This window comes from Arachis stenosperma, chromosome 3, assembly GCF_014773155.1.
Source record: "Arachis stenosperma cultivar V10309 chromosome 3, arast.V10309.gnm1.PFL2, whole genome shotgun sequence".
Taxonomy (NCBI): domain Eukaryota; kingdom Viridiplantae; phylum Streptophyta; class Magnoliopsida; order Fabales; family Fabaceae; genus Arachis; species Arachis stenosperma.
In genome coordinates, this window is record NC_080379.1 from 74537701 (window position 1) to 74565215 (window position 27515).

Sequence of the window (27515 nt, forward strand, 5' to 3'; positions counted from 1 at the left end):
AATCACGGGGTTTGGGAGCGTTAGAAGTTATAAAGTTAGTTTCGTTTTGACGTGTAATCTTTATTCGTGCCACGCAAACTCGTGCCATCTTTTTCTTAGTTGCTTTCACTGGAATTCTCTAGTTTGAATTTTCTCCTTAGAATGTGATTTGATTATTTCCCAACCATACCTTGTCATTCTTGTATAACTTTGCTTGCCTATGAATCTGACTCTTTGAATATTCATCCTTAACAATGCCTATGTTTCTATTCATATATTCTGTTTTCTTTGATTTAAGTTTGAATTTATTTTATTCAAGCAATTTTCGAGGGCGAAAATTTTTCTAAGGTGCGTAGAATGTAACAACCCTAGTTTTTGAAAATCAAATAATTAGTTATTTGTGATTTAAGAAAATTATTTTGCTAAAGGTGATTAAATAGAGTTTCATGATAATTGAAGTTTAAATTAATTAGAATTTTTATATAAATTTTATTAGATATTTGGTATAATTGAAGTTATAATTTTGGTAATTGAAAAATAAGAAAGAATTGTATAACTTAATATAAATAAATTCTATTTTAAATGAATTATGTTATTAATTTGAACTCCTAGAAATTATTTTATTAGAAATGATTAGATTGATATTTATAAATACTTTAAGTTTAAGTCAATTAATATTTATGTACAATTTTTAATATAATTAATTATTTTATAAATTGAAATTAAAGTTTCAGAGATAGAAAAATAATAGAGATTTGTATGATTTAATCTAGAAAATTGATATTTGAATTTAAATTATACTTTACAAAATATAATTAACTTGTTCATTTTATAATGTAAATTAGAAATAATTGATTTAACTTAGCAATATGTTGATAAATAATGTTCCTAAATATTTTTAAGAGAGTATATTTGATTTTAAAATTACTCTACCCTCCAATTTTATCAAAATATCTATTCATATCTATCTATATTATTTTATAAAATCCCTAATTTCTAACCCTAATTCCTAAAATTAACTCAGAACCCTAATTTCCTCAATTCCTAAACCTAACCGCCGCAGCCTCACCCTCTTTCAACGTACAAACGCATACACTGAAGAAATGGGGAAACAGAGAGAAAGATCTGAGAAAGAGAGGGAAGCAAAGGGAGACAGCGCGGGCTGGGCCTCGCCACCGTCGCCGTCGAGCTGAGGGAAAGAGTAGGAGCTTCACCGCGCCATCATCCAACCTGTCGAGTCTGCTGCCTCACCGCCGTCTCCTCCATCGCGCGCTACTACCGGCCTGGAACAGCCACTCACCGTGCCGTGTCGCGTCGTCGTCCAGCCGTGTCGAAGGAGAGGCATCACCATTTTGAACCCACGTCGCCATCACTGTCGATTGGGCCAACTGAGGGAGAGTGAGAGAGGAACGAGAGAGCCCACGGTGGAGAAAGGGGAGATGCCGCCACTGTTACCAGTCGCCGTCGAGCCCGCCGAGCAGAAGCTTCCATGGCCGTTGCCGTTTAGCACACAAATAGGAGAAAAAGAGTTTGCAGGTGAGAGAGGAAGGTGTTGCGTGAAAATGAATGAGTGAAGATGGGTTTATATAAGGGTGGGGAGAGGGGTAGGGTTCGGTCATGTATGGGAGGGTTTGGGAGGTAAAGTGGTTTGAATTTGAATGGTGAGGTAGGTGGGGTTTTATGAAGGATGGATGTGAGTGGTGAAGAGAATGGTGAGATTTGATAGGTGAGGGATTTTCGGGGAAAGGGTGTTGAGGTGATTGGTGAATGGGTGATGAAGAGAGAGAGTGGTGGGGTATGTGGGGATACTGTGGGTTCCAAAGATCCTGAGGTGTCAAGGATAGTTCATCCCTGCACCAAGTGGCGAGCAAAAATGCTCCTTCTGCCAATTCTGGCGTTAAACGCCGGGCTGGTGCCCATTTCTGGCGTTTAACGCCTGCTTCTTGCCCCTTCCTGGCATTAAACGCCAGTCTGGTGCCCCTTTCTAGCGTTAAACGCCCAGAATGGTGCCAGATTGGGCGTTAAACGCCCATTTGCTGCCCTTACTAGCGTTTAAATGCCAGCAAGGTTTTCCTCCAGGGTGTGCTGTTTTTCTTTCTGTTTTTCATTCTATTTTTGCTTTTTCAATTGATTTTGTGACTTCACATGATCATCAACCTACAGAAAATATAAAATAACAAAGGAAAATAGATAAATATAACATTAGGTTGCCTCCCAACAAGCGCTTCTTTAATGTCAGTAGCTTGACAGTGGGCTCTCATGGAGCCTCACAGATACTCAGAGCAATGTTGGAACCTCCCAACACCAAACTTAGAGTTTGAATGTGGGGGTTCAACACCAAACTTAGAAGTTGGTTGTGGCCTCCCAACACCAAACTTAGAGTTTGACTGTAGGGGCTCTGTTTGACTCTGTTTTGAGATAAGCTCTTCATGCTTCCTCTCCATGGTTACAGAGGGATATCCTTGAGCCTTAAACACAAAAGATTTCTTCATTCACTTAAATGATCAATTTTCCTCTGTTAACATCAATCACAGCCTTTGCTGTGGCTTGGAAGGGTCTGCCAATGATGATGGATTCATCCATGCACTTTCCAGTCTCTAGGACTATGAAATTAGCAGGGATGTAATGGTCTTCAACCTTTACCAAAACATCCTCTACAAGTCCATAAGCTTGTTTTCTTGAATTTGCTGCCATCTCTAGTGAGATTCTTACAGCTTGTACCTCAAAGATCCCTAGCTTCTCCATTACAGAGAGAGGCATGAGGTTTATGCTTGACCCTAGGTCACACAGGGCCTTCTCAAAGGTCATGGTGCCTATGGTACAAGGTATTGAGAACTTCCCAGGGTCCTATCCTTTTTGAGGTAATCTCTGCCTAGTCAAGTTATTCAGTTCTTTGGTGAGCAAAAGGGGTTCATCCTCCCAAGTCTTATTACCAAATAACTTGTCATTTAGCTTCATGATTGCTCTAAGGTATTTAGCAACTTGCTCTTCAGTGACATCTTCGTCCTCTTCAGAGGAAGAATACTCATCAGAGCTCATGAATGGCAGAAGTAAATCCAATGGAATCTCTATGGTCTCAGTGTGAGCCTCAGATTCCCATGGTTCCTCATTAGGGAACTCATTGGAGGCCAGTGGTTTATTTACTAACACTTCTCTTCACCTCTCTTCATCTAAATATCCGAACCCACTCTTCTTCACTCTTCTCCCCTTTCTTTTTCTACTAACATAAAGGAATCTCTATACTGTGACATAGAGGATTCCTCTTTCTTTTCTTGTTTTCTTCTCTTTCATATGAGCAGGAACAAGGACAAAAGCACTCTTGTTAAAGCTGATCCTGAACCTGAACGGACTTTGAAGAGGAAACTAAGAGAAGCTAAACTATAACAATCCAGAAGTAACCTTTCAGAAATTTTCGAACAAGAGAAGGAGATGGCAGCCGAACCTAATAATGATAATGCAAGAAGGATGCTTGGTGCCTTTACCAAACCCACGTCCAAATTTGATGGAAGAAGCATCTCCATTCCTGCCATTGGAGCAAACAATTTTGAGCTGAAACCTCAGCTAGTTGCCTTAATGCAATAAAACTGCAAGTTCTATGGACTTCCATTTGAAGATCCTTATCAGTTTTTAACTGAGTTCTTGCAGATCTGTGAGACTGTTAAGACGAATGGAGTAGATCCTGAAGTCTACAGGCTCATGCTTTTCCCTTTTGCTGTAAGAGACAGAGCTAGAATATGGTTGGATTCACAACCTAAGGATAGCCTGGACTCCTGGGATAAGCTGGTCACGGCTTTCTTGGATAAATTCTTTCCTCCTCAAAAGCTGAGCAAGCTTAGAGTGGATATTCAAACCTTCAAGCAAAAAGATGGTGAATCCCTCTATGAAGCTTGGGAAAGATACAAGCAGTTGACCAAAAGGTGTCCATCTGACATGTTTTCAGAATGGACCATATTAGATATATTCTATTAGGTCTATCTGAGTTTTCGAAAATGTCATTGGACCATTCTGCAGGTGGATCCATTCACCTAAAGAAAACACCTGCAGAAGCTCAAGAACTCATTGACATGGTTGCAAATAACCAATTCATGTACACTTCTGAGAGGAATTCCGTGAATAATGGGACACCTCAAAGGAAGGGAGTTCTTGAAATTGATGCTCTGAATACCATATTGACTCAGAACAAAGTGTTGACTCAGCAAGTTAACATGATTTCTCAAAGTCTGAATGGATGGCAAAATGTATCCAACAGTACTAAAGAGGCAGCTTTTGAAGAAGCTTATGATCCTGAGAACCCTGCAATGGCAGAGGTTAATTACATGGGTGAACCTTATGGAAACACCTATAATTCATCATGGAGAAATCATCCAAATTTCTCATGGAAGGATCAACAAAAGCATCAACAAGGCTTTAACAATGGTGGACGCAATAGGATGAGCAATAGCAAGCCTTTTCCATCATCTTCTCAGCAACAGACAGAGAATTCTGAACAAAACACTTCTAATTTAGCCAATCTAGTCTCTGATCTATCGAAGGCCACTTTCAGTTTCATGAGTGAAACAAGATCCTCCATCAGAAATCTGGAGGCACAAGTGGGCCAGCTGAGTAAGAAAGTCATTGAAACTCCTCCCAGTATTCTCCCAAGCAATACAGAAGAGAATCCTAAAGGGGAGTGCAAAGCCATTGATGTAATCAATATGGCCGAATGCAAAAGGGAGGAGGAAGACGAAAATCCTAGTGAGGAAGACCTCCTGGGACGTCTCTCAAGCAAGAAGGAGTTTCCTATTAAGGATCCAAAGGAATCTGAGGCTCATATAGAGACCATAGAGATTCCATTAAATCTCCTTCTGCCATTCATGAGCTCTGAAGACTATTCTTCCTCTGAAGAGGATGAAGATGTGACTGGAGAGTAAGTTGCTCAATATTTAGGAGCTATCATGAAGCTGAATACCGAGTTGTTTGGTAATGAGACTTGGGAAAGTGAGCCTCCCTTGCTCATTAATGAACTAGATACCTGGATTCAGCAAATTTTACCTCAAAAGAGACAAGATCCTGGCAAGTTATTGATACCTTGTACCATAGGCACCATGACCTTTGAAAAAGCTCTATGTGATCTGGGGTCAGGGATAAACCTTATGCCACTCTCTGTAATGGAGAAGCTGGGGATCATTGAGGTACAACCTGCCTTGTTCTCATTACAATTGGCAGACAAGTCATTAAGACAAGCTTATGGAGTAGTAGAGGACGTGTTAGTAAAGGTTGAAGGCCTTTAGATACCTGCTGATTTCATAATCTTAGACACTAGGAAGGAGAAGGATGAGTGTATCATCCTTGGAAGACATTTCCTAGCCACAGCAGGAGCTGTGATAGATGTCAATTGAGATGAATTAGTCCTTCAATTGAATGGGGACTACCTTGTGTTTAAGGCACATGGCCATCCCTCTGTGACAAAAGAGAGTAAGCATGAAGAGCTTCTCTCAGTTCAGAGTCAAGAAGAGCCCCCACAGTCAAACTCTAAGTTTGGTGTTGGGAGGCCACAACCAAACTCTAAGTTTGGTGTTAGGACCCCATATCCAAACTCTAAGTTTGGTGTTGGGAGTTTTACAACATTGACCTGATCACCTTGTGGCTCCATGAGAGCCCACTGTCAAGCTATTGACATTAAAGAAGCGCTTGTTGGGAGGTAACCCAATTTTATTTATCTAATTTTTATTTTATTTTATTGTTATTTTATGTTTTATTAGGTGCATGATCATGTGGAGTCACGAAAAAAATATAAAAATTAAAAACAGAATCAAAAACAGCAGAAGAAAAATCACACCCTGGAGGGAGGACATACTGGCGTTCAACGCCAGTAAGGAGCATCTGGCTGGCGTTCAACGCCAGAACAGAGCATGAATCTGGCGCTAAACGCCAGAAACAAGCAACATCCTGGCGTTTAAACGCCAGGAATGTGCCTTGAGGAAAGCTGGCGCTGAACGCCAGTAACAAGCATGGAACTGGCGTTCAACGCCAGAAACATGCTGCATCTGGGCATTGAACGCCCAGAACGTGCATCACCTCGACGTTTAAACGCCAGAATGGTATGCAAAGGCCTTTTACATGCCTAATTGGTGCAGGGATGTAAATCCTTGACACCTCAGGATCTGTAGACCCCACAGGATCACCTCAGGATCTGTGAACCTCACAGGATCCCCACCTACCTCGCCCTCTCTCTCTCCATTCATGGTCATCCCTGCTGTTTTCCATTCACCACTCACATCCATCCACTCTTCCCCATACACCCCACCTACCTTCAAAATTCAAAATCTCTTTCCCACCCAATCCCACCCATATAGCCGAATACACACATCCCTCCATCTCCTCCATATTTTCTTCTTATTTTTCATCTTTTCTTTCTTCTCTTGCTCGAGGGCAAGCAATTTTCTAAGTTTGGTGTGGTAAAAGCATAGCTTTTTGTTTTTCCATAACCATTGATGGCACCTAAGGCCAGAGAAACCTCAAAAAAAAAAGAGAGAGAAAAGAGAAGACAAAAGCTTCCACCTCTGAGTCATGGGAGATGGAAAGACTCATCTAAAGGGTTTATAGCTCAGTGGTAGAACATTTGACTGCAAATCAAGAGATCCCTAAGATACCTCAGGGGATAAATTGTCCTCCACACAATTATTGGGAGCAACTAAGGATCGGAACACCAAAATTACTAGGGATCATCCAACAGAAGCAAGGAAGAGACATAAAGGAGCTCAAAGAGCACCATTGGTTCTTCAAGAAGGCGCCATCCTCACTAAGGTGGACTCATTCCTTGTTCTTATTTTTCTGTTTTTCGTTTTTATGTTATATGTTCATCTATGTTTTGTGTCTCTACTTCATGATCATTAGTATGTAGTAACTATGTCTTAAAGCTATGAATAAAATCCATTAATCCTTCACCTCTCTTAAAAGAAAAATGTTTTAAATCAAAAGAACAAGAAGTACATGAATTTCGAATTTATCCTTGAATTTAGCTCAATTAGATTGATATGGTGACAATACTTTTTGTTTTCTGAATGAATGCTTGAACAGTGCATATTTTTGATCTTGTTGTTTATGAATGTTAAAATTGTTGGCTCTTGAAAGAATGATGAACAAAGAGAAATGTTATTGACAATCTGAAAAATCATGAAAATTAATTCTTGAAGCAAGAAAAAGCAGTGAAAAAGCAAAAGCTTGTGAAAAAAAAAGTGGCGAAAAAAATAGAAAGAAAGAAAGAAAAAGCAAGCAGAAAAAGCCACTAGCCCTTAAAACCAAAAGGCAAGGGTAAAAAGGATCCAAGGCTTTGAGCATCAATGGATAGGAGGGCCCAAGGAAATAAAATCTAGGCCTAAGCGGCTAAACTAAGTTGTCCCTAACCATGTGCTTGTGTCATGCAGATCCAAGTGAAAAGCTTGAGACTGAGTGGTTAAAGTCGTGATCCAAAGCAAAAGAGTGTGCTTAAGAGCTCTGGACACCACTAACTGGGGACTCTAGCAAAGCTGAGTCACAATCTGAAAAGGTTCACCCAGTTATGTGTCTGTGGCATTTATGTATCCGGTGGTAATACTGGAAAACAAAGTGCTTAGGGCCACGGCCAAGACTCATAAAAGTAGTTGTGTTCAAGAATCAACAAACTTAACTAGGAGAATCAATAACACTATCTGAAATTCTAAGTTCCAAGAGATGCCAATCATTCTGAACTTCAAAGGAAAAAGTGAGATGCCAAAACTGTTCAGAAGCAAAAAGCTACAAGTCCCGCTCAACTAATTAGAATTAATATTCATTGATATTTTGGAATTTATAGTATATTCTCTTCTTTTTATCCTATTTGATTTTCAAGTTGCTTGGGGACAAGCAACAATTTAAGTTTGGTATTGTGATGAGCGGATAATTTATACGCTTTTTGGCATTGTTTTTAGGTAGTTTTTAGTAAGTTCAAGCTACTTTTAGGGATGTTTTCATTAGTTTTTATGTTAAATTCACATTTCTGGATGTTACTATATGTTTGTGTGTTTTTCTGTGATTTCAGGTAAATTCTGGCTGAAATTGAGGGACTTGAGCAAAACTCTGATAGGAGGCTGACAAAAGGACTGCTGATGCTGTTGGATTCTGACCTCCCTGCACTGGAAATGGATTTTCTGGAGCTACAGAACTCCAAATGGCGCGCTCTCAACGGCTTTGGAAAGTATACATCCAGAGCTTTCCAGCAATATATAATAGTTTATACTTTATTTGGGAATTGATGACGTAAAGTGGCGCTCAACGCCAAGTACATGCTGCTGTCTGGAGTCAAACGCCAGAAACACGTCACAACCCAGAGTTGAACGCCCAAAACATGTTACAACTTGGCATTCAACTCCAATAAAAGCCTCAGCTCGTGGATAGATCAAGCTCAGCCCAAACATACACCAATTTGGCCCCGGAAGTGGATTTATGCATCAATTACTTACTCATGTAAACCCTAGTAGCTAGTTTAGTATAAATAGAACCTTTTACTAGTGTATTAGACATCTTGGGACGATTAGTTCTCAGATCATGGGGGCTGGCCATTCGGCCATGCCTAAACCTTTCACTTATGTATTTTCAACGGTGGAGTTTCTACACACCATAGATTAAGGGTGTGGAGCTCTGCTGTGCCTCAAGTTTCAATGCAATTACTACTACTTTCTATTCAATTCTCCTTATTCTTATTCCAAGATATACGTTGCACTTCAACTTGATGAATGTGATAATCCGTTCTACCTTAGGCCGGGCGCATATCTCTTAAATTCCCCAACAGAATCTTCGTGGTATAAGCTAGATAGATGGCGGCATTCATGGGAATCCGGAAAGTCTAACCTTGTCTGTGGTATTCCGAGTAGGATTCCGGGAATCCGGAAAGTCTAACCTTGTCTGTGGTATTCCGAGTAGGATTCTGGGATTGAATGACTGTGATGAGCTTCAAACTCCCGAAGGCTGGGCGTTAGTGACAGACGCAAAAGAATGAAGGGATTCTATTCCAACCTGATTGAGAACCGACAGATGATTAGCCTTGCTGTGACAGAGCATAGGACCATTTTCACTAAGAGGATGGGATGTAGCCATTGACAACGGTGATACCCTACATACAGCTTGCCATGGAAAGGAGTAAGAAGGATTGGATGAATGTAATAAGAAAGTAGAGATTCGAGAGGAGCACAGCATCTCCATATGCATATCTGAAATTCCCACCATGGAATTATATGAGTAACTATTTACTATTTTATTTTCTGTTTATTATTTATTTTCGAACTTATCATAAACCATTTAATCTGCCTAACTGAGATTTACAAGGTGACCATAGCTGCTTCATACCAACAATCTCCGTGGGATCGACCCTTACTCACGTAAGGTATTACTTGGACGACCCAGTGCACTTGCTGGTTAGTTGAACGGAGTTGTGAGATTCTCTAACAGTGCCTGTAACTCTTTTGGTCCAACAACAACACTAAGCTGTTGGTGCCATTACCAAGGATTATTAAGATCCCAATTCATCATACCATGATCTCTTTGGGGTATTTTTGATAGAGCCAATATTTAAATTTCATACAAGTACAAAGAGACCAATTTTGAGGATCACAATTTTGTCCACCAACAAGCCATAAACTAAAAGTACAATTCTGATCAAGCATTGTGCTAAAACTAAAATTTAACTTAAAGAATGCAAGCGGTTGGAATCAAACTCTATTTCACTTGGTCATAAACTTGCTCATAATACCATGGTGGAAAATAAACTCTGGCGACGAATGTTGGAAGAACAAATAGAGCAGGCTATACGGATCCCTAAGAAATGCATCCAAATTGTTGTGTTTATTCAAAGATCATTTCTATACTGCTAATGCTTATCAGTGACTGATTCATGTGCATATTTTAGATATTCAAAAGTGTAACGGACTTTGATGTGCATACTTCAGATATTCAAGTTTCACTTCAAAAGTATTAGAATGATTCATGAACTTACAAGCATCAATTATTCTCTGGAACAATTTCACTAACATCTTTATCTGCTATGTTCTCCTTCTCAAATTGTGGAAAATGTACAGTGGCCTGCATGGAGAAGGGTCATTGAGTCAATATAGTGAAGGAAAGGAAAACAAAACAGGTAATATCGTAACCAGGTGATTAACACATTATTTAAGGGATCAGACTTTCACAGCCGTATTTTATTTTATTTGAGTTCATCAAAAATCCAACAAATTTAGCTTGAGACCTAATAATAAGAATTGAAACAACACAGTACTAGAAACTATTAATTAGTATAATTGAAAGAAAAAGAAAACTAATAATAAGCAACAAACACAATAAGCAATGAATCTTGGTATTCCTGCGTAGCAACTAATCATGGCCAAGCTCACCTGTGTTAATGGAATAAAACCCCTAAATTTACGAGTTCTCCTGCGCTGCAACAATAGCATGCATGTTCATCAATTCACGATGTCACAGATTATTGTACCAAACCCCCAAATTGAAACCTAAAATCAGAACCCTAACCTCGCGAATGAAGAAAGGCTTTCAATTGAGCGCAGTGTCTTCGTGTTATAACCGCGCAGCGAAGAGAAGCGATGATGAAGTTGAGTGGGAAGATTTGTGAGCGCAGAGTCTTCCTGGAGTGGTGAGTGGTGACACCGTGAGTGGTGAGTGGTGATGGCAAACACTTTTCTCTAATTTGGGGGTGATGACGATGATGAGGGCGGCACAGCGACGATCAGTGCAAGATGGCAAAGAGGAGCAACGGTCAGTAGTGCAGCAATGTGAAGAGTGGTGAGTGCAGGTGAGTGGTGAGTGGGGGACGACGACGATCAATGGCGAGAGTGAGAGGGTTTCTTCTTGTAGTGAGAGGGTCAATGGCGAGAGTGAGAGTGAGAGGGTCAATAGCGAGAGTAAAGAGAGTGAGTGGGGGGCGACGATGGGGAGCTTTGGAGGCAGGGTTTCTACTTCGTGATGGTGAGTGAGCTTTCGAGGGTTTCTGAATGGGGATAAAGGCGCTTTGGAGGTGAGTGAGATTTGGAGGGAATGGATAAAAATTTTACCAAGTGTGAGTTTGTTTTCAGGAAAAAAAGAGGAAAAAAATTCACTAAGTGTCAAGTTTTTTGGTCTAAATACATTAGGCACCACTTTTAAAATGCACCCAAAATTTAACAAATAGGCTATCCTTTAAAAGTGTCCTCTTTGATACGAAAAGTGAACTTATAGATATCAACCTAAGGCTACGCTTTATAAGTGATTTCTATAATACCTAAGGCTACACTTTTTAAATGATGTCGCAATTGTGTATTCTTTTCTCTTATAAAAAGGCAACATGGAGAAAAGCGTTGCCTATTCATAGAATAGGCTACGCTTTGGAAATGTAGCTTAAAAAAAGTGTGGCTGAATGGGTATTTTTCTTGTAGTGTGGGTTGACAGCCACCACTTTGGCCATCTTTTTGGCAGTTATGGGCTTGTCTTGATCCACCAAGACTTCATCAATGATCTTTTCCACCCCTGCCTCATCACACAACCTTTGGATGATGCTAGGGAATGTCAACCTTGTGCTATCCTTGGTGCTTTTCAGCACCCTATTGATGTTGTTGGCAATCATTTCCCCCCAACATTAACATTTTCTCCCATCATTATGCTGTATATGAGCACAGCCCTTTCCAAAGTTACCTCTGAAGTGTTGGATGTGGGGTTGACAGACCTTCTTACAAAATCTATCCACCCTATAGCTTGGGGGTTTAAATCTCTTCTCGTTAGTTGGCTGGGTCTTTCATCTTTGTCATTAATCCACTGCACATTCAGCACACATTTTTCATTGAGAATCTCATCAAACCCTAGGTCTTGTTGCTTCACCCTTTCTTCATAGCTCCGGGTGGAGTTTGTTTGCTTCACCCTTAGCATCGTATCTATGTTGGAAGGGCTATAGTCAATAGCTTTCCCCTTCATATAACTAAGATATCCATAGGGTTGTCCAGGTTGAGGCACTGCAATAGCATAAAATCCTTCCAAGTTGGAATCCCACCTCCAGAATGATTTGCCTCTCACTCACCCAACCATAAAATTGGTTTTGGTTGAATGCTGAGAGGAACTTGTATTCATTGAAGCTTGAGGATCCGAAAGTTAGTTCCTTGGTCTTTCTCTTCTTTGGTGAGGAAGCTCTTGGTGGTGCCATGGGAGTAAGCAAAACAAGGTTTTGCTTCAACACCAAACTTAGGACTTGATTGTCCCAATCAAGAAAAGAAAAAGAATAGTAAAGAGAATGAAAAGAAAAGAGAAAGGAGAGTGTGGAGGTTCTTTTTGCGTGTGAAGTTAGGGTTTGAAGTGTGAAGAAAGGTGAAAAAGAGAGTAGCTTTTATAGGAATAAGAAGTGTAGTCTGGAAGGTAGGAAGGTGGGAAGTAAAAGCAATTCAATGTTTTCCCACTTGGGGAGTGGCACCTAGCGTGGGAAGAGGTGCCAATCCTTATCCCTTTTGGCCTCCCTGCATATGTTGAGTTCCAAAGTGTAAGTACACTTTGACTCTTTGTCTCAGTGAACCATCAATCATGTGGGCCCCATCCTCTCTCCTGGAAATATAGTCCGAAAACCCCATTAGTGAAAAAGAACTTCTTCACATTCCATTTATTATCATACATTCAAAATGTAATTGATGAATGTCCTTTGGGATACCAAACTTAATTTCCTTTCATGTAATAAATTGGGTTAATCATTGGATTTTAATATGTTCATAAGGGTGAAATAAATACAATTCTTTCACATCCCTTCCCTTCTAATTCCTTCGGAACACATTAAAGTGACTTTTTATGCTTCACCAATTTACTAAATGCTTTCAAACTTGACTCATGTTAGGCTTATTGTGTGAACTTCATATGGTGGTGGCCACACCAAACTTAATCTCTGGGTTTACTTTCAAAATTAATTCATTCAAATGGTTGTAAGCGTAACTTAAGTGGGTTAGTGGCCACAACAAACTTAGCTTTTTAGCTGGTTTATCAGTCCAACCAATCATCATCAGTAAGTGTGTTCAACAAATTGCACTTACAGTAAGAAAATAAGAAAATTAACTAACAAACACTTTAAATTGATACTTAAACTATCCATGCTAACAATTACAAACTACTTCTAGAAAGCAAGAAATCAAAAGGATTAAACTGGAACTTAAACTACCTAAATCAACAATCCTAAGCTACTTCTAGAAAGCAAAAAATCTAAAGGATATGAGTGTTGGGGTGCCTCCCAACCAGCGCTTCTTTAACGTCACTAGCTTGACGTTCCTTCCACCTTAGTTAAGGTTGTAGCTCACTCTTTGCTCCTCCAAAGAGTCCCCTAAGTAGTGCTTTAGCCAGTGGCCATTCACAGTAAAAGTCCTCTGCATCTTGTCTTCCATGAGCTCTACATGACCATAGGGAGACACCTTAAGGATGGTGAAAGGCCCAGACCACCTTGACTTAAGCTTCCCTGGGAATAACTTGAGCCTAGAGTTGTACAGTAGCATTTTTTGACCTTCTACAAACACTCTTCTTGCTATCTTTTGATCATGCCACTTCTTTATGTTTTCCTTGTAAATCTTGGCATTCTCATAAGCTTGATTCCTGAACTCTTCCAGCTCATTGAGTTGTAGTAGCCTCCTTACTCCAGCAGCTTGATTATCAAAGTTCAACATCTTTAGGGCCCAAAATAATCTATGTTCAAGCTCTACTGGTAGATGACAAGCCTTCCCAAACACCAATTGATATGGAGACATACCAATGGGTATTTTAAAGGCTGTCCTATAAGCCCATAGTGCATCATCCAGTCTTTTGGACCATTCCTTTCTTGAGTTACCAACAGTCCTTTCAAGGATTCTTTTAAGTTCTCTATTTGAGATCTCAACTTGCCCATTTGTTGATGAATGGATTTTTGTGTGGTATAGAATTTCATAAATAGACTCTCGTTGCAAATATAGTTTCTAAACCAATAATAATCCTTTCATAAAAAAATCTGTTTGTCACAAGTACAAACCCCTAATAAATCTAATAACCGAAGTATTTAAACCTCGGGTCATCTCTCAAAGGAATTACAGGGTAGTGTTCTTGGTACTAGTTATCAATTGTATATTTTGGGGTTTTGGATAAGAAACAAGGAAAAGTAAATGGCAATGAAAATCAAATGCTAAAAAGGTCTTGGCAAGGTTTGGTGGTCAAGGATCTCTATCCTTATCACTAACCACAACATGAGAATTGGCAAGGATCAATCCGATTAAATCATCCTCTAACTAGTAAAAGAAAGTCAAATGAGCTATATCAATCCAAGTCCATAAGTCCTAGCTATCCACTAAATCAATTAGTGATGGCTAGAGTCAACGGCTCCCAATCATCAATCACTTGGACATTAGTGACTCAAGAATTCCTAAGTTACCATCCCAATCCAAGATCAGTAAAATCTACTCTAACATCCTTCCAACCATTTTGTCAAACACTTAGAAGGCAAAAAAGGAAAGCATAGTAAATCAACAACAAGAATAAAATCTAACAACTACTAATTGCAAAGAATTAATAACAATCAAAGAAAACACAATTAACATGAATTACCTCAAATTGCATTAAAAAAATAAAAGGAACAAGAGTAATTCAACAACAAAGTATAAAAATAAAATAGAAGAAATTACAACAAGAGAATAGAAGAATAAGGTGTAACAACAAGGAATTAAAAGGTAGAAGTAGATGAAAGCAAAAATTAAAGCCTAGATCTAAGAAATTCTAATCTAACCTAATCCTAATTTTAGAGAGAAAGGAGAGCTTCTCTCTCTAGAAAACTAAATAAAACTAGATCTCAAAACTAACTAATTGCCTCTAATAATCCATGATGCCTTCCCCTTCAATCCTTGGTCCTTTTAAGCATTTTGGTGCCAAAGTTGGTTCCAAACTGGGCCCCACAGTCTCTGTGAATTTGCTAGGCACGATTTCACTTAAAAATAAGTGCATCAAAGCATGTTTTCACATTTAAGCACAATTTAGAGAGGAATCACAAAAACCATGCTATTTCATTGAATAAATGTGAGAAAAGGTTGACAAAATACTCTAGATTCAACACATGATAAATCCTAAAAATGGAGTTTATCATTTGTCTGTGGATGGTATGGGGGTGCCACTTTGTGCTTGACTCCATAATTTAGTAGGAGTGCTTCAAGTTGCTTATTGCAGAAATATGTCCCTCCATTACTAATAAGGGTTATAGGAACTCCAAATCGGCTGAAGATATTTCTTCGCAAGAAGCTTATCACAACCTTGTTATCATTTGTTGATGTAGCTATGGCTTCTACCTACTTTGACATATAATCTACAGCCACCAACATATAGTTGTTTGAGTAGGAGGATGGGAATGGTCCCATAAAATCAATTCCCCATACATCAAAAAATCCAACTCCATGATGAACCTTTGTGGCATCTCATTTTTCTTGGGTAAATTTCCAGCCCTTTAGCATTCATTGCATCTTGACACCAATTCCTTTGCATCTTTGAATATTGTTGGCCAAAAAAATCCACATTGCGGCACCTTGGCTGCAGTTCTATCTCCACTAAAATGGCCTCCATAGGTGGATCCATGGCATTAACACAGCACTTCCTGCCCTTCCTTATGTGAAATACACCTTCTCAAGATTCCATCAGCACCTTTTTTAAACAAGTAGGGCTCATCCCAGATGTAGTGTTTAGTATCATTGATTAGCTTCCTCCTCCTGTACTTGTTGATGTTGGTGGGCAGCTCCCCAATAGCCTTGATGTTGGTTATATCAGCAAACCAAGGGCTTTCTTGAATCATCATTAACTGATCATCAGGGAAGCTTTCGTTCACTTTAAGTTGTTGTGCTTCATCCTCTTCATGTGGGATTCTTGATAAGTGGTTGGTGCACGAAATTGTGATCATAAATGGCGCCATCAACATGGTATGCTCAATTGCAATCTCAACTCTTTATCACAACTTCGCACAACTAACCAGCAAGTGCATTGAGTCGTCTAAGAATAAACCTTACGCGAGTAAGGGTCGATCCCACGGAGATTGTTGGTATGAAGCAAGCTATGGTCATCTTGTAAATCTCAGTCAGGCGGATTCAAATGGTTATGGAGGATTAATGATTAAAAGATAAATAAAACATAAAATAAAGAGAGAGATACTTATGTAATTCATTGGTGAGAATTTCAGATAAGCGTATGGAGATGCTTTGTCCCTTCCGCCTCTCTGCTTTCCTACTATCTTCATCCAATCCTTCTTACTCCTTTCCATGGCAAGCTGTATGTTGGGCATCACCGTTGTCAATGGCTACAGTCCCATCCTCTCAGTTGAACTTCAACGCGCTCTGTCACAGCACGGCTATTCAGCTGTCGGTTCTTGATCATGTCGGAGTAGAATCCAGTGATTCCTTTGCATCTGTCACTAACGCCCCACAATCGCGAGTTTGAAGCTCGTCATAGTCATTCAATCCTTGAATCCTACTCAGAATACCACAGACAAGGTTTAGACCTTCCGAATTCTCTTGAATGCCGCCATCAATTCTAGCTTATACCACGAAGATTCTGATTAAGGAATTCAAGAGATAAACATTCAAGCCTTGTTTGCTTGTAGAAGGGAAGTGGTTGTCAAGAACGTGTTCATAAGTGAGAATGATGATGAGCATCACATAATCATCACATTCATCATGTTCTTGGGTGTGAATGAATATCTTAGAACAAGAATAAGCTGAATTGAATAGAAGAACAATAGTAATTGCATTAATACTCGAGGTACAGCAGAGCTCCACACCTTAATCTATGATGTGTAGAAACTCCACCATTGAAAATACATAAGAACAAGGTCTAGGCATGGCTGAATGGCCAGCCTCCCAAAGAGGGTTCAATCATAAAACATGATCAAAGGATTTTCTAGCAAAAGGACCTATTTGTAGAGAACTAGTAGCTTAGAGTTTACAAAGATGAGTAAATGACATAAAAATCCACTTCTGGGCCCACTTGGTGTGTGCTTGGGCTGAGAATCGAAGCTTTCATGTATAGAGACTTTTCATGGAGTTAAACACCAGCTTTTGTGCCAGTTTGGGCGTTTAACTCCCATTCTTGTGCCAGTTCCGACGTTTAACGCCAGAATTCTTGAGCTGACTTGGAAAGCCCAGGATGTCTACTTTCCAACGCAATTAAGAGCGCGCCAATTGAGTCTCTGTAGCTCCAGAAAATCCACTTCGAGTGCAGGGAGGTCAGAATCCAACAGCATCTGCAGTCCTTTTCAGCCTCTGAATCAGATTTTGCTCAGGTCCTCAATTTCAGCAGAAAATCTGAAATCGCAGAAAAACACACAATCTCATAGTAAAGTCCATAAAAGTGAATTTTAACTAAAACTAATAAAATATAAAAAGCTAACTAAAACATACTAAAAAACATACTAAAAACAATGCCAAAAAGCATATAATTATCCGCTCATCACAACACCAAACTTAAATTGTTGCTTGTCCCAAGCAACTGAAAATCAAATAAGATAAAAAGAAGAGAATATGCAATGAATTCCAAAAACATCTATGAAGATCAGTATTAATTAGATGAGCGGGGCTTTTAGCTTTTTGCCTCTGAACAGTTTTGGATCTCACTCTATCCTTGAAATTCAGAATGATTGCTATAGGAACTCAGAATCCAGATAGTGTTATTGATTCTCCTAGTTAAGTATGATGATTCTTGAACACAGCTACTTTATGAGTCTTGGCCGTGGCCCAAAGCACTTTGTCTTCCAGTATTACCACCGGATACATACATGCCACAGACACATAACTGGGTGAACCTTTTCAGATTGTGAGTCAGCTTTGCTAGAGTCCCCAATTAGAGGTGTCCAGGGTTCTTAAGCACACTCTTTTTTTGCCTTGGATCACGACTTTATTTTTACCCTTGCCTTTTGGTTTAAAGGGCTGTTGGCTTTTTCTGCTTGCTCTCTCTCTTTTTTTTCGCACATAATCTCTCTCTTTTTTTTTGTATTCACTGCTTTTTTCTTGCTTCAAGAATCATTTTTTGGAGCCTCACAGATACTCAGAGCAATGTTGGAACTCTCCAACACCAAACTTAGAGTTTGAATGTGGGGGTTCAACACCAAACTTAGAATTTGGTTATGGCCTCCCAACACCAAACTTAGAGTTTGACTGTGGGGGTTCTGTTTGACTCTGTTTTAAGAGAAACTCTTCATGGTTACAGAGGGATATCCTTGAGCCTTAAACACAAAGGATTCTTCATTCACTTGAATGATCAATTCTCCTCTGTCAACATCAATCACAGCCTTTGCTGTGGCTAGGAAGGGTCTGCCAAGGATGATGGATTCATCCATGCACTTCCCAGTCTCTAGGACTATGAAATCAGCAGGGATGTAATGGTCTTTAATCTTTACCAGAACATCCTCTACAAGTCCATAAGCTTGTTTTCTTGAATTATCTGCCATTTCTAATGAGATTCTTGCAGCTTGTACCTCAAAGATCCCTAGCTTCTCCATTACAGAGAGAGGCATGAGGTTTATGCTTGACCCTAGGTCACACAGAGCCTTCTCAAAGGTCATGGTGCCTATGGTACAAGGTATTGAGAACTTCCCAGGGTCCTGTCTCTTTTGAGGTAATCTCTGCCTAGTCAAGTCATCCAGTTCTTTGTTGAGCAAAGGGGGTTCATCCTCCCAAGTCTCATTACCAAATAACTTGTCATTTAGCTTCATGATTGCTCCAAGGTACTTAGCAACTTGCTCTTCAGTGACATCTTCGTCTTCTTCAGAGGAAGAATACTCATCAAAGCTCATGAATGGCAGAAGTAAATCCAATGGAATCTCTATGGTCTCAGTGTGAGCCTCAGATTCCCATGGTTCCTCATTAGGGAACTCATTGGAGGCCGGTGGACGTCCATTGAGGTCTTCCTCAGTGGCGATCACTGCCTCTTCCTCCTCTCCAAATTCGGCCATGTTGATGGCCTTGCACTCTCCTTTTCGATTCTCTTCTGTATTGCTTGGAAGAGTACTAGGAGGGAGTTCAGTAACTTTCTTACTCAGCTGACCCACTTATGCCTCCAAGTTTCTAATGGAGGACCTTGTTTCAGTCATGAAACTTTGAGTGGTTTTGATTAGATCAGAGACCATGGTTGCTAAGTCAAAGTAGCTCTGCTTAGAATTCTCTGTCTGTTGCTGAGAAGATGATGGAAAAGGCTTGCCATTGCCAAACCTGTTTCTTCCACCATTATTGTTGTTGAAACCTTGTTGAGGTCTCTGTTGATCCTTCCATGAGAGATTTGGATGATTTCTCCATGAAGGATTATAGGTGTTTCCATAGGGTTCTCCCATGTAATTCACCTCTTCCATTGAAGGGTTCTCAGGATCATAAGCTTCTTCTTCAGATGAAGCGTCCTTAGTACTGCCTGGTGCAGCTTGCATTCCAGACAGACTTTGAGAAATCATATTGACTTGCTGAGTCAATATTTTGTTCTGAGTCAATATGGCATTCAGAGTATCAATCTCAAGAACTCCTTTTTTTTGATTGGTCTCATTGTTCACAGGATTCCTTTCAGAAGTGTACATGAATTGGTTATTTGCAACCATTTCAATGAGTTCTTGAGCTTCTGTAGGCGTCTTCTTCAGATGAAGAGATCCTCCAGCAGAGCTGTCCAATGACATCTTGGACAGTTCAGCCAGACCATCATAGAAGATACCTATGATGCTCCATTCAGAAAGCATGTCAGAAGGACACTTTCTGATCAATTGTTTGTATCTCTCCCAAGCTTCATAGAGGGATTCACCTTCCTTCTGTCTGAAGGTTTGGACTTCCACTATAAGCTTACTCAATTTTTGAGGTGGAAAGAACTTTGCCAAGAAGGCATTGACTAGCTTTTCCCAAGAGTTTAGGCTTTCTTTAGGTTGTAAGTCCAACCATATCCTAGTTCTGTCTCTTACAGCAAAAAGGAATAGCATAAGTCTGTAGACCTCAGGGTTAACCCCATTGGTCTTGACAGTGTCACAGATTTGCAAGAATTCAGCTAAAAACTGATGAGGATCTTCCAATGGAAGTCCATGGAACTTGTTATTCTGTTGCATTAGAGAAACTAATTCAGGCTTAAGCTCAAAGTTGTTTGCTCCAATGGCAGGGATAGAGATGCTTCTCCCATAGAAGTCGGGAGTAGGTGCAATAAAGTCACCCAGCACCTTCTTTGCATTGTTGGCATTGTTGTTGTTTTTGGTTGCCATGTCTTCTTCTTTTTTGAATATTTCTGTTAGTTCCTCTACAAAGAGTAGTGCTTTAGCTTCTCTTTGCTTTCGCTTCAAGGTCCTTTCAGGTTCAAGATCAGCCTCAACAAGAATGCTTTTGTCTTTGCTCCTGCTCATATGAAAGAGAAGAGAACAAGAAAGTATGGAATCCTCTATGTCACAGTATAGAGATTCCTTGAAGTGTCAGAGGAAAAGAAGAATAGAAGGAGGAGGTAGAAGAATTCGAACTTATCAAGAGGGATAGAGTTCGAATTGTGCATTGAGGAGGAGTGTTAGTCCATAAATAGAAGGATGTGAGAAGAGGGGAAGAATTTTTGAAATTAAAGTAAAAGATTTCGAAGAAATTTTGAAAAACTGAAGAATGATTTTCGAAAATTAAAGTTGGGAAAGAAATAAAGTGATTTTTGAAAAAGATTTTGAAATTAGAAATCAAAAAGATTTGATTGAAAATTATTTTGAAAAAGATGTGATTAAGAAGATATGATTGAAAAGATATGATTGAAAAATAGTTTAAAAAGATTTGATTTTTAAAATTAATGACTTAGCTAACAAGAAATTTTAAAAGATATGATTCAGACATTAAACCTTTCTCAACAGAAAAGGCAACATACTTGAAATGTTTGAATCAAATCATTAATTGTTAGCAAGTATTTTTTAAAAATGGAAAGAAATTGATTTTGAAAATATATGACTGAAAAGATATGATTTGAAAAAGATTTGATTTTGAAAAATTATGAAAACTTAAAAAAATTGAATTAAAAACAAAATCTTCCCTCTTGTGCCATCCTGGCGTTAAACGCCCAGAATGGTATCCATTCTGGCGTTTAACGCCCAAAATGCTACCCCTTTGGGCGTTAAACGCCCAGCCAGGTACCCTGGCTGGCGTTTAAATGCCAGTTTTCCTTCCTTACTAGGCGTTTTGAACGCCCAGCTTTTTCTGTGTAATTCCTCTGCTGTATGTTCTGAATCTTCAATTCTCTGTATTATTGACTTGAAAAGACACAAATTAAAAATTTTTTGAATTTTTAATGATGAGGAATAATCAAAATGAAACTAAGATCAAATAAACAATGCATGCAAGACACCAAACTTAGAAGTTTGTATACTATTGACACTAACAGATTGAGAATGCATATGAGAAACAACAAAACACTCAAGACAAAAGAATTTAAAGATCAGAACAAGGAAATCATCAAGAACAACTTGAAGATCAATGAAGAACACAATGCATGCATTTTTTTTGAAAATTAGATGAATGCAATTGACACCAAACTTAAAATTAGACACTAGACTCAAACAAGAAACATAAAACATTTTTTTTATTTTAAGATTTTATAAAAATTTTTTGTATTTTTGAAAAATTTTCGAAAAGTAAAAAGCTTAAACATAAAATAAAATTACCTAATCTAAGCAACAAGATGAACCGTCAGTTGTCCAAACTCAAACAATCCCCGGTAACGGCGCCAAAAACTTGGTGCACGAAATTGTGATCATCAATAGCGCCATCAACATGGTACGCTCAATTGCAATCTCAACTCTTTATCACAACTTCGCACAACTAACTAGCAAGTGTACTGGGTCGTCCAAGTAATAAACCTTACGCGAGTAAGGGTCGATCCCACGGAGATTGTTGGAATGAAGCAAGCTATGGTCATCTTGTAAATCTCAGTCAGGCAGATTCAAATGGTTATGGAGGATTAATGATTAAAAGATAAATAAAACATAAAATAAAGATAGAAATACTTATGTAATTCATTGGTGAGAATTTAGATAAGCGTATGTAGATGCTCTGTCCCTTCCGCCTCTCTGCTTTCCTACTGTCTTCATCCAATCCTTCTTACTCCTTTCCATGGCAAGCTGTATGTTGGGCATTACCGTTGTCAATGGCTACAGTCCCGTCCTCTCAGTGAAAATGTTCAACGCGCTCTGTCACAGCATGGCTATTCAGCTGTCGGTTCTCGATCATGTCGGAGTATAATCTAGTGATTCTTTTGCGTCTGTCACTAATGCCCCACAATCGCGAGTTTGAAGCTCGTCACAGTCATTCAATCCTTGAATCCTACTCAGAATACCACAGACAAGGTTTAGACCTTCCGGATTCTCTTGAATGCCGCCATCAATTCTAGCTTATACCACGAAGATTCTGATTAAGGAATCCAAGAGATAAACATTCAAGCATTGTTTGCTTGTAGAACGGAAGTGGTTGTCAGGCATGCGTTCATAAGTGAGAATGATGATGAGCGTCACATAATCATCACATTCATCATGTTCTTGGGTGCGAATGAATATCTTAGAACAAGAATAAGCTAAATTGAATAGAGGAACAATAGTAATTGGATTAATACTCGAGGTACAGCAGAGCTCCACACCTTAATCTATGATGTGTAGAAACTCCACCGTTGAAAATACATAAGAATAAGGTCTAGGCATGGCCGAATGGCCAGCCTCCCAAAGAGGGTTCAATCATAAAACATGATCAAAATGTGGTGTAGTTCCTTTGATTCTCATTGAGAACTTTGCTAGCATAGTAAATAACATGTACTAGCTTATCTTTCCTTTGTCCTAGAACAGGCACCAATAGCAAAGTCAAATGCATCACACATCAATTTAAAGGGTAAGTCCCAGCTGGGCGGTGCTATAATAGGTGCAGAGGAAAGTTTGTTTTTAAGCTCATCAAAGGCTAGCAACACTCTCTATTGAAAACAAAAGGTGTATTAGAGACAAGTAGGATGCTGAGAGGTTTAGCAATCTTTGAAAAATCTTTAATAAACATCCTATAAAACCCAGCATGCCCAAAGAAGCTTCTAATTGCCTTGACATGGCAAGGTGGAGGCAACTTCTCAATTACTTCCACCTTTGCCTTGTCCACCTCTATGCCCTTCTTGGAGATTTTGTGACCAAGAACCACCCCTTTTGTGACCATAAAATGGCAGTTTTCCCAATTTAGGACTACGTTGGTTTCTTGGCACCTCTTTAGCACCAGAGCGAGGTGATGTAGGCACTTAGAATACGAATCACCAAACACGGAGAAGTCATCCATAAACCCTTCTATGAACCTCTCAATTATGTTTGAAAATATGGAGAGCATGCACCTTCAGAATGTTGCAGGTGCATTGCACAATCCAAAGGGCATTCTCCTATAAGCAAGTCTTCTCTTGGTCCTTAGGGTCTACAACTATTTGGTTGTAGCCAGAGTAACCATCCAAGAAGCAGTAATATTCATTCCCCACAAGTCTTTCTAGCATTTGGTCCATGAAGGGTAGGGAAAATGGTCTTTCCGGGTGGCCTCATTGAGCTTTCTATAATCAATGCACATGCGCCAGCCAGTCACTATTCTTGTTGGTATTAGTTCATTCCTCTCATTTGGTACAACAGTGATCCCTCCCTTCTTTGGAACTACTTGCACCAGGCTTACCCAAGGGCTGTCTGAGATTGGGTAGATTACCCCTGCTTGCCATAACTTCAACACTTCTTTTTAGACTACTTCATTCATTGTTGGGCTTAGCCTTCTCTCTTGCTGCCTTGAGGGCTTTGCACCTTCCTCAAGTAGGTTTTTTTGCATACACATTGAAGGACTAATTTAGCATGCATTTATATTTCCTTCCTGAAATTATTACATGGTTGAAAATTGCTTCCTATAGACTTTTTAATTATGCATTTTAGTTCTCCTTTATCCCATTCGATGCCGTGATCTGTGTGTTAAGTGTTTCAGGCTCTATAGGGCATGGATGAGTTGGAGATTGGAAAGGAAGCTAGCAAAAATGGAAGGAACACAAGAAATTGAGGAGATAACCAGCGAGAAGTGACGCGGCCGTATGGCTCACGCGTTCGCGCGAAAGAAGAGAAATCGCAGTGACGCGGCCGCATGGCTCACGTGACCGCGCGGAATGGAAAAGCACAAGTGACGTGGAGGCGTGGATGACGCGAACGCGTGGCAAAGAAAAACGCGAATGACGCGTCCGTATAGATGACGCGATCGTGTGACGTGCGCGATCTGCATAATCTACAGATTCCGCTGGGGGGCGATTTTAGGCCCCGTTTTGACCCAGTTCTCGGCCCAGAATAGCAGACTAGAGCCAGAGAACATGCAGAAACCAGACACAACAATTTCATTCTACACAGTTTTAGTTTTAGATCTAGTTTTTACTCCTCCTCTAGGTTTTTCTCTCTACACATTGATAGTTTTTAGGATTTTATTTTTCTATCACTTTTTGAAATGGGATATTGAGAAGAGTTATTACCTCATCAAGACTTCGTCATTCTAGTTCGTTTTCTTTACTTGGCTTTACTCTTCCATGTCCTTTGCTTTGTTGATTTTACCATTGGAATATTATTAGGATTTATTTAATACAAGGATTACTTTTATTTTTATTTGACTATTTTGATTTTATTTACAATGTCTTTCTTTAATTCCTTTTCATATGTTATGAATTTTACATTCACAATGAGCGAGTAGTTCCCTATCTTGATGGGGAGTTGATTGAAAGGAACCAATTGAGTTGGAAGGCTTGAAAGAAAGATTGTAATTGGGTTATTGTTGGCTTGCCCTCTAGTCACTAACACCAATCCCTTTTAATTAAGTGGGTTGCAACTTGTGAATGGCCATAGCATCCCAACTTGTTTAACTTTCCTTTACCTAGTAAGAGATAACTAAACAGGATAACCTTTAATTATCAATTAATCTAGAGAGTAATCCAACAATAGCGGGACTTCCAACTAATCAACTCCCAATCAAGGCTTTTATTTACATTATTCAAATTCTCCAATTTTATTTCCTGTTTACACAACTCAAACTTTTTTGAAAACATCTGATTAATAATATAGCACACTTTTCTGCAACTCATTGGGAGACGACCTGGGATTCATACTCGCAGTAATTAAAATTTAAATTTCTTTGACACCTTTCTAAATTGATAAGTGGAATTCTGGTGAGTTAAGAACTATACTTGCAACGCATATATTTTAATAATTTTTAATTCACCAATTTCCGCCGCATCAAGCATCCTTGTGTTGTTTCAGCACTTGGATTAGCTCCTCTTCTTGTTCTTCACTCAAGCTTGAATTGATGATTACTGGGTATGTGTTGTTGTCACCCAAGTAGGCATATTTCAAACTTGGAGACAGAGTTTTCAGCTCTAACTTTGGTGCCTCAACTTCCATTTTACTCATCTTGTCCATCATGATTGAATCTTCCATAGTCGCTAGTGGTAACTCACCACATGAGGCTTGTTGATCTTGCTCTTTGATTTTTTCACATTGTTTTTCCTCTAGGACTCCTTGAACTAGATTTTCAATTGTGTCCACCGTCATGCATTCATCAATGGATTCCTTGGGGTAGCTCATTGCCTTCAACACATTGAAGACCATATTCTCTTCATGTAATCTTAAGACTAGCTCCCCTTTTTAAACATCAATTATGGCTCCAACAGTAGCTAGGAATGACCTTCCTAGGATGATTGATGTGTTAGCCTTTTCTTCTATATCAATCACAACAAAATCAGTTGGGAAGATAAACTCTTCTGCTTTCACCAACAAATCCTCCACCACACCATGGAGAAATTTGAAGGTCCTATTTTCTAGTTGAAGGGCCTTTCTTGTAGGTTTTACTTCTTCTATCCTCATCCTTTTCATTATGGCTAAGGACATGAGGTTGATGCTGGCTCCTAGATCATATAGTGCCTTCCCAAATTTTATATCCCCAATGATACAGGGGATTTGGAAGCTCCCAGGATCTTTCAATTTCTGGGGGAGCTTCTTTTGTATTATGGCACTACACTCCTCAGCGAGCACTACAGTCTCATTTTCTACCCAATTCCTCTTTTCTGTCATGAGCTCTTTTAAGAACTTGGCAGAGAGTGGCATTTGCTCTAATGCTTCAGCAAAGGGGATGTTGATTTGAAGCTTCTTGAAGATCTCCAAAAATCTAGAGAACTGGTTGTCCTTTCCATATTTTCTCAGCCTTTGTGGATATGGTGCTTTTGGCACATAAGGCTTTAGAACTTGCATTGGTGGAATTGGTGCAAGGGTCTCTTCTTCCTCCTTAAATTTAGCTTTAGTTACAGCTTCCTTTTCTTGTTTGTCTAGACTTGGGACTGCTCCTTCCACAACCTTCCCGCTTCTTAGTGTGATAGCTTTGCACTCCCATCTTGGGTTGACCATGGTGTCGCTTGGAAAGGTGTGTGTGGGCATTGGCAGCTGTTTAGACAAGGTCCCTAGTTATGCTTCCAATTTTGAGATGGTTGCCCCTTGGTTTCTTATGTTGGACCTGACCTCCTCTTGAAGTGCATCTATCTTCTTGTCAGCTTCCACTTGTCTATCTGCAACAATGGTAATGGTCCCATTTAGTTGTGCTATGGCAGTTTCCAATCTTGCAAAGTTGCTGTTGATGTCACAAGGTTGCATGGTTGGAGGTGAAGCATCTTGGGGTTGGCTGTTGTATGGTCGTTGGTTGGAATGGTAAGGTGCAATTTGTGGGTTGTGGTTTCTGTTGTTGTTTGCTTAATGGTTAGAGTTGTGGTTGTTGTGTTGGTTAGATTGGTATGGCTTATGGTCTTGGTTGTGATTTTGTTGGTTTTTCCACCTAAAATTTGGGTGGTTCCTCCAACCTGGGTTGTATGTGTTGGCATTGGGGTCGTATGGTGGTCTAGAGGAATTGTTCATATAGTTGGCTTGTTCCCATTCCTCTTCAACTTCTGGGAATTCTCCCTCTTGTGAAGGTGCTTGAGCTTGGACAGCTGAGACTTGATTCTTCTCCATTTTCTTGGTTAGAGCTGTCAGCTGAGCTGTGATCATTTTATTTTGAGCTAACAAAGCATCCATGGAATTGAGCTCCATCACTCCCTTCTTTTGGGTCCTTTCAGAGGCATAGAAATACTCGTTGCTGGCAACAGTTTCTATTATATCTATGGCCTCTTCGACTGTCTTCTTCTTGTTAAATGACCCCCCTGAGGAGTGGTCTAGAGCTTTCTTGGAGTCATATGATAGCCCCTCATAGAAGATGTGTAGTTGCACCTACTCATTTAACATGTCTGGGGGGCATTTCCTTGTCAAATCTTTATATCTCTCCTAGGCTTCATAGAGAGTCTCTCCATCTTGTTGTCTAAAAGTTTGGACATTAGTTCTCAGTCTATTGATTCTCTGTGGAGGGTAGAACCTTGCTAGGAACTTGTTAACAACATCTTCCCAGGTGGTGAGGCTTTATTTAGGAAATGATTCCAGCCACTTTGATGCATTGTCCCTAAGAGAGAAGGGAAATAAGAGCAATTTGTAAGTGTTCGGATGAACACCGTTGGATTTT

General features: G+C 39.5%; 2 protein-coding genes and 2 non-coding genes across 4 annotated transcripts; 1 reads left to right on the forward strand and 3 right to left on the reverse strand.

Moving 5' to 3' along the window:
* Positions 1 to 3807: 3807 nt before the first annotated feature.
* Positions 3808 to 3911, reverse strand: LOC130970884 (small nucleolar RNA R71). Its single transcript, XR_009082131.1, has one exon. It is a non-coding gene; the product is annotated as a small nucleolar RNA R71 (small nucleolar RNA).
* A 9351-nt stretch (positions 3912 to 13262) lies between these two features.
* LOC130966264 (uncharacterized) lies at positions 13263 to 13643 on the reverse strand. Its single transcript, XM_057891051.1, has one exon. It carries the CDS (start codon positions 13641 to 13643, stop codon positions 13263 to 13265), a length of 381 nt encoding a protein of 126 aa, XP_057747034.1.
* Positions 13644 to 19684: 6041 nt separating this feature from the next.
* On the forward strand, positions 19685 to 19792 carry LOC130971716 (small nucleolar RNA R71). Its single transcript, XR_009082929.1, has one exon. It is a non-coding gene; the product is annotated as a small nucleolar RNA R71 (small nucleolar RNA).
* Positions 19793 to 25621: 5829 nt separating this feature from the next.
* Positions 25622 to 26377, reverse strand: LOC130966265 (uncharacterized). The gene has a single exon (XM_057891053.1). The coding sequence runs from the start codon at positions 26375 to 26377 to the stop codon at positions 25622 to 25624; it is 756 nt and encodes a 251-aa protein (XP_057747036.1).
* Between the last annotated feature and the right edge of the window lie 1138 nt (positions 26378 to 27515).

What these genes read in the sequence shown, in the direction of transcription:
- LOC130966265 (XM_057891053.1), bottom strand. Translation starts at nt 26,377, where the DNA reads ATGGTCAACCCAAGATGGGAGTGCAAAGCTATCACACTAAGAAGCGGG.
- LOC130966264 (XM_057891051.1), bottom strand. Translation starts at nt 13,643, where the DNA reads ATGTTGAACTTTGATAATCAAGCTGCTGGAGTAAGGAGGCTACTACAA.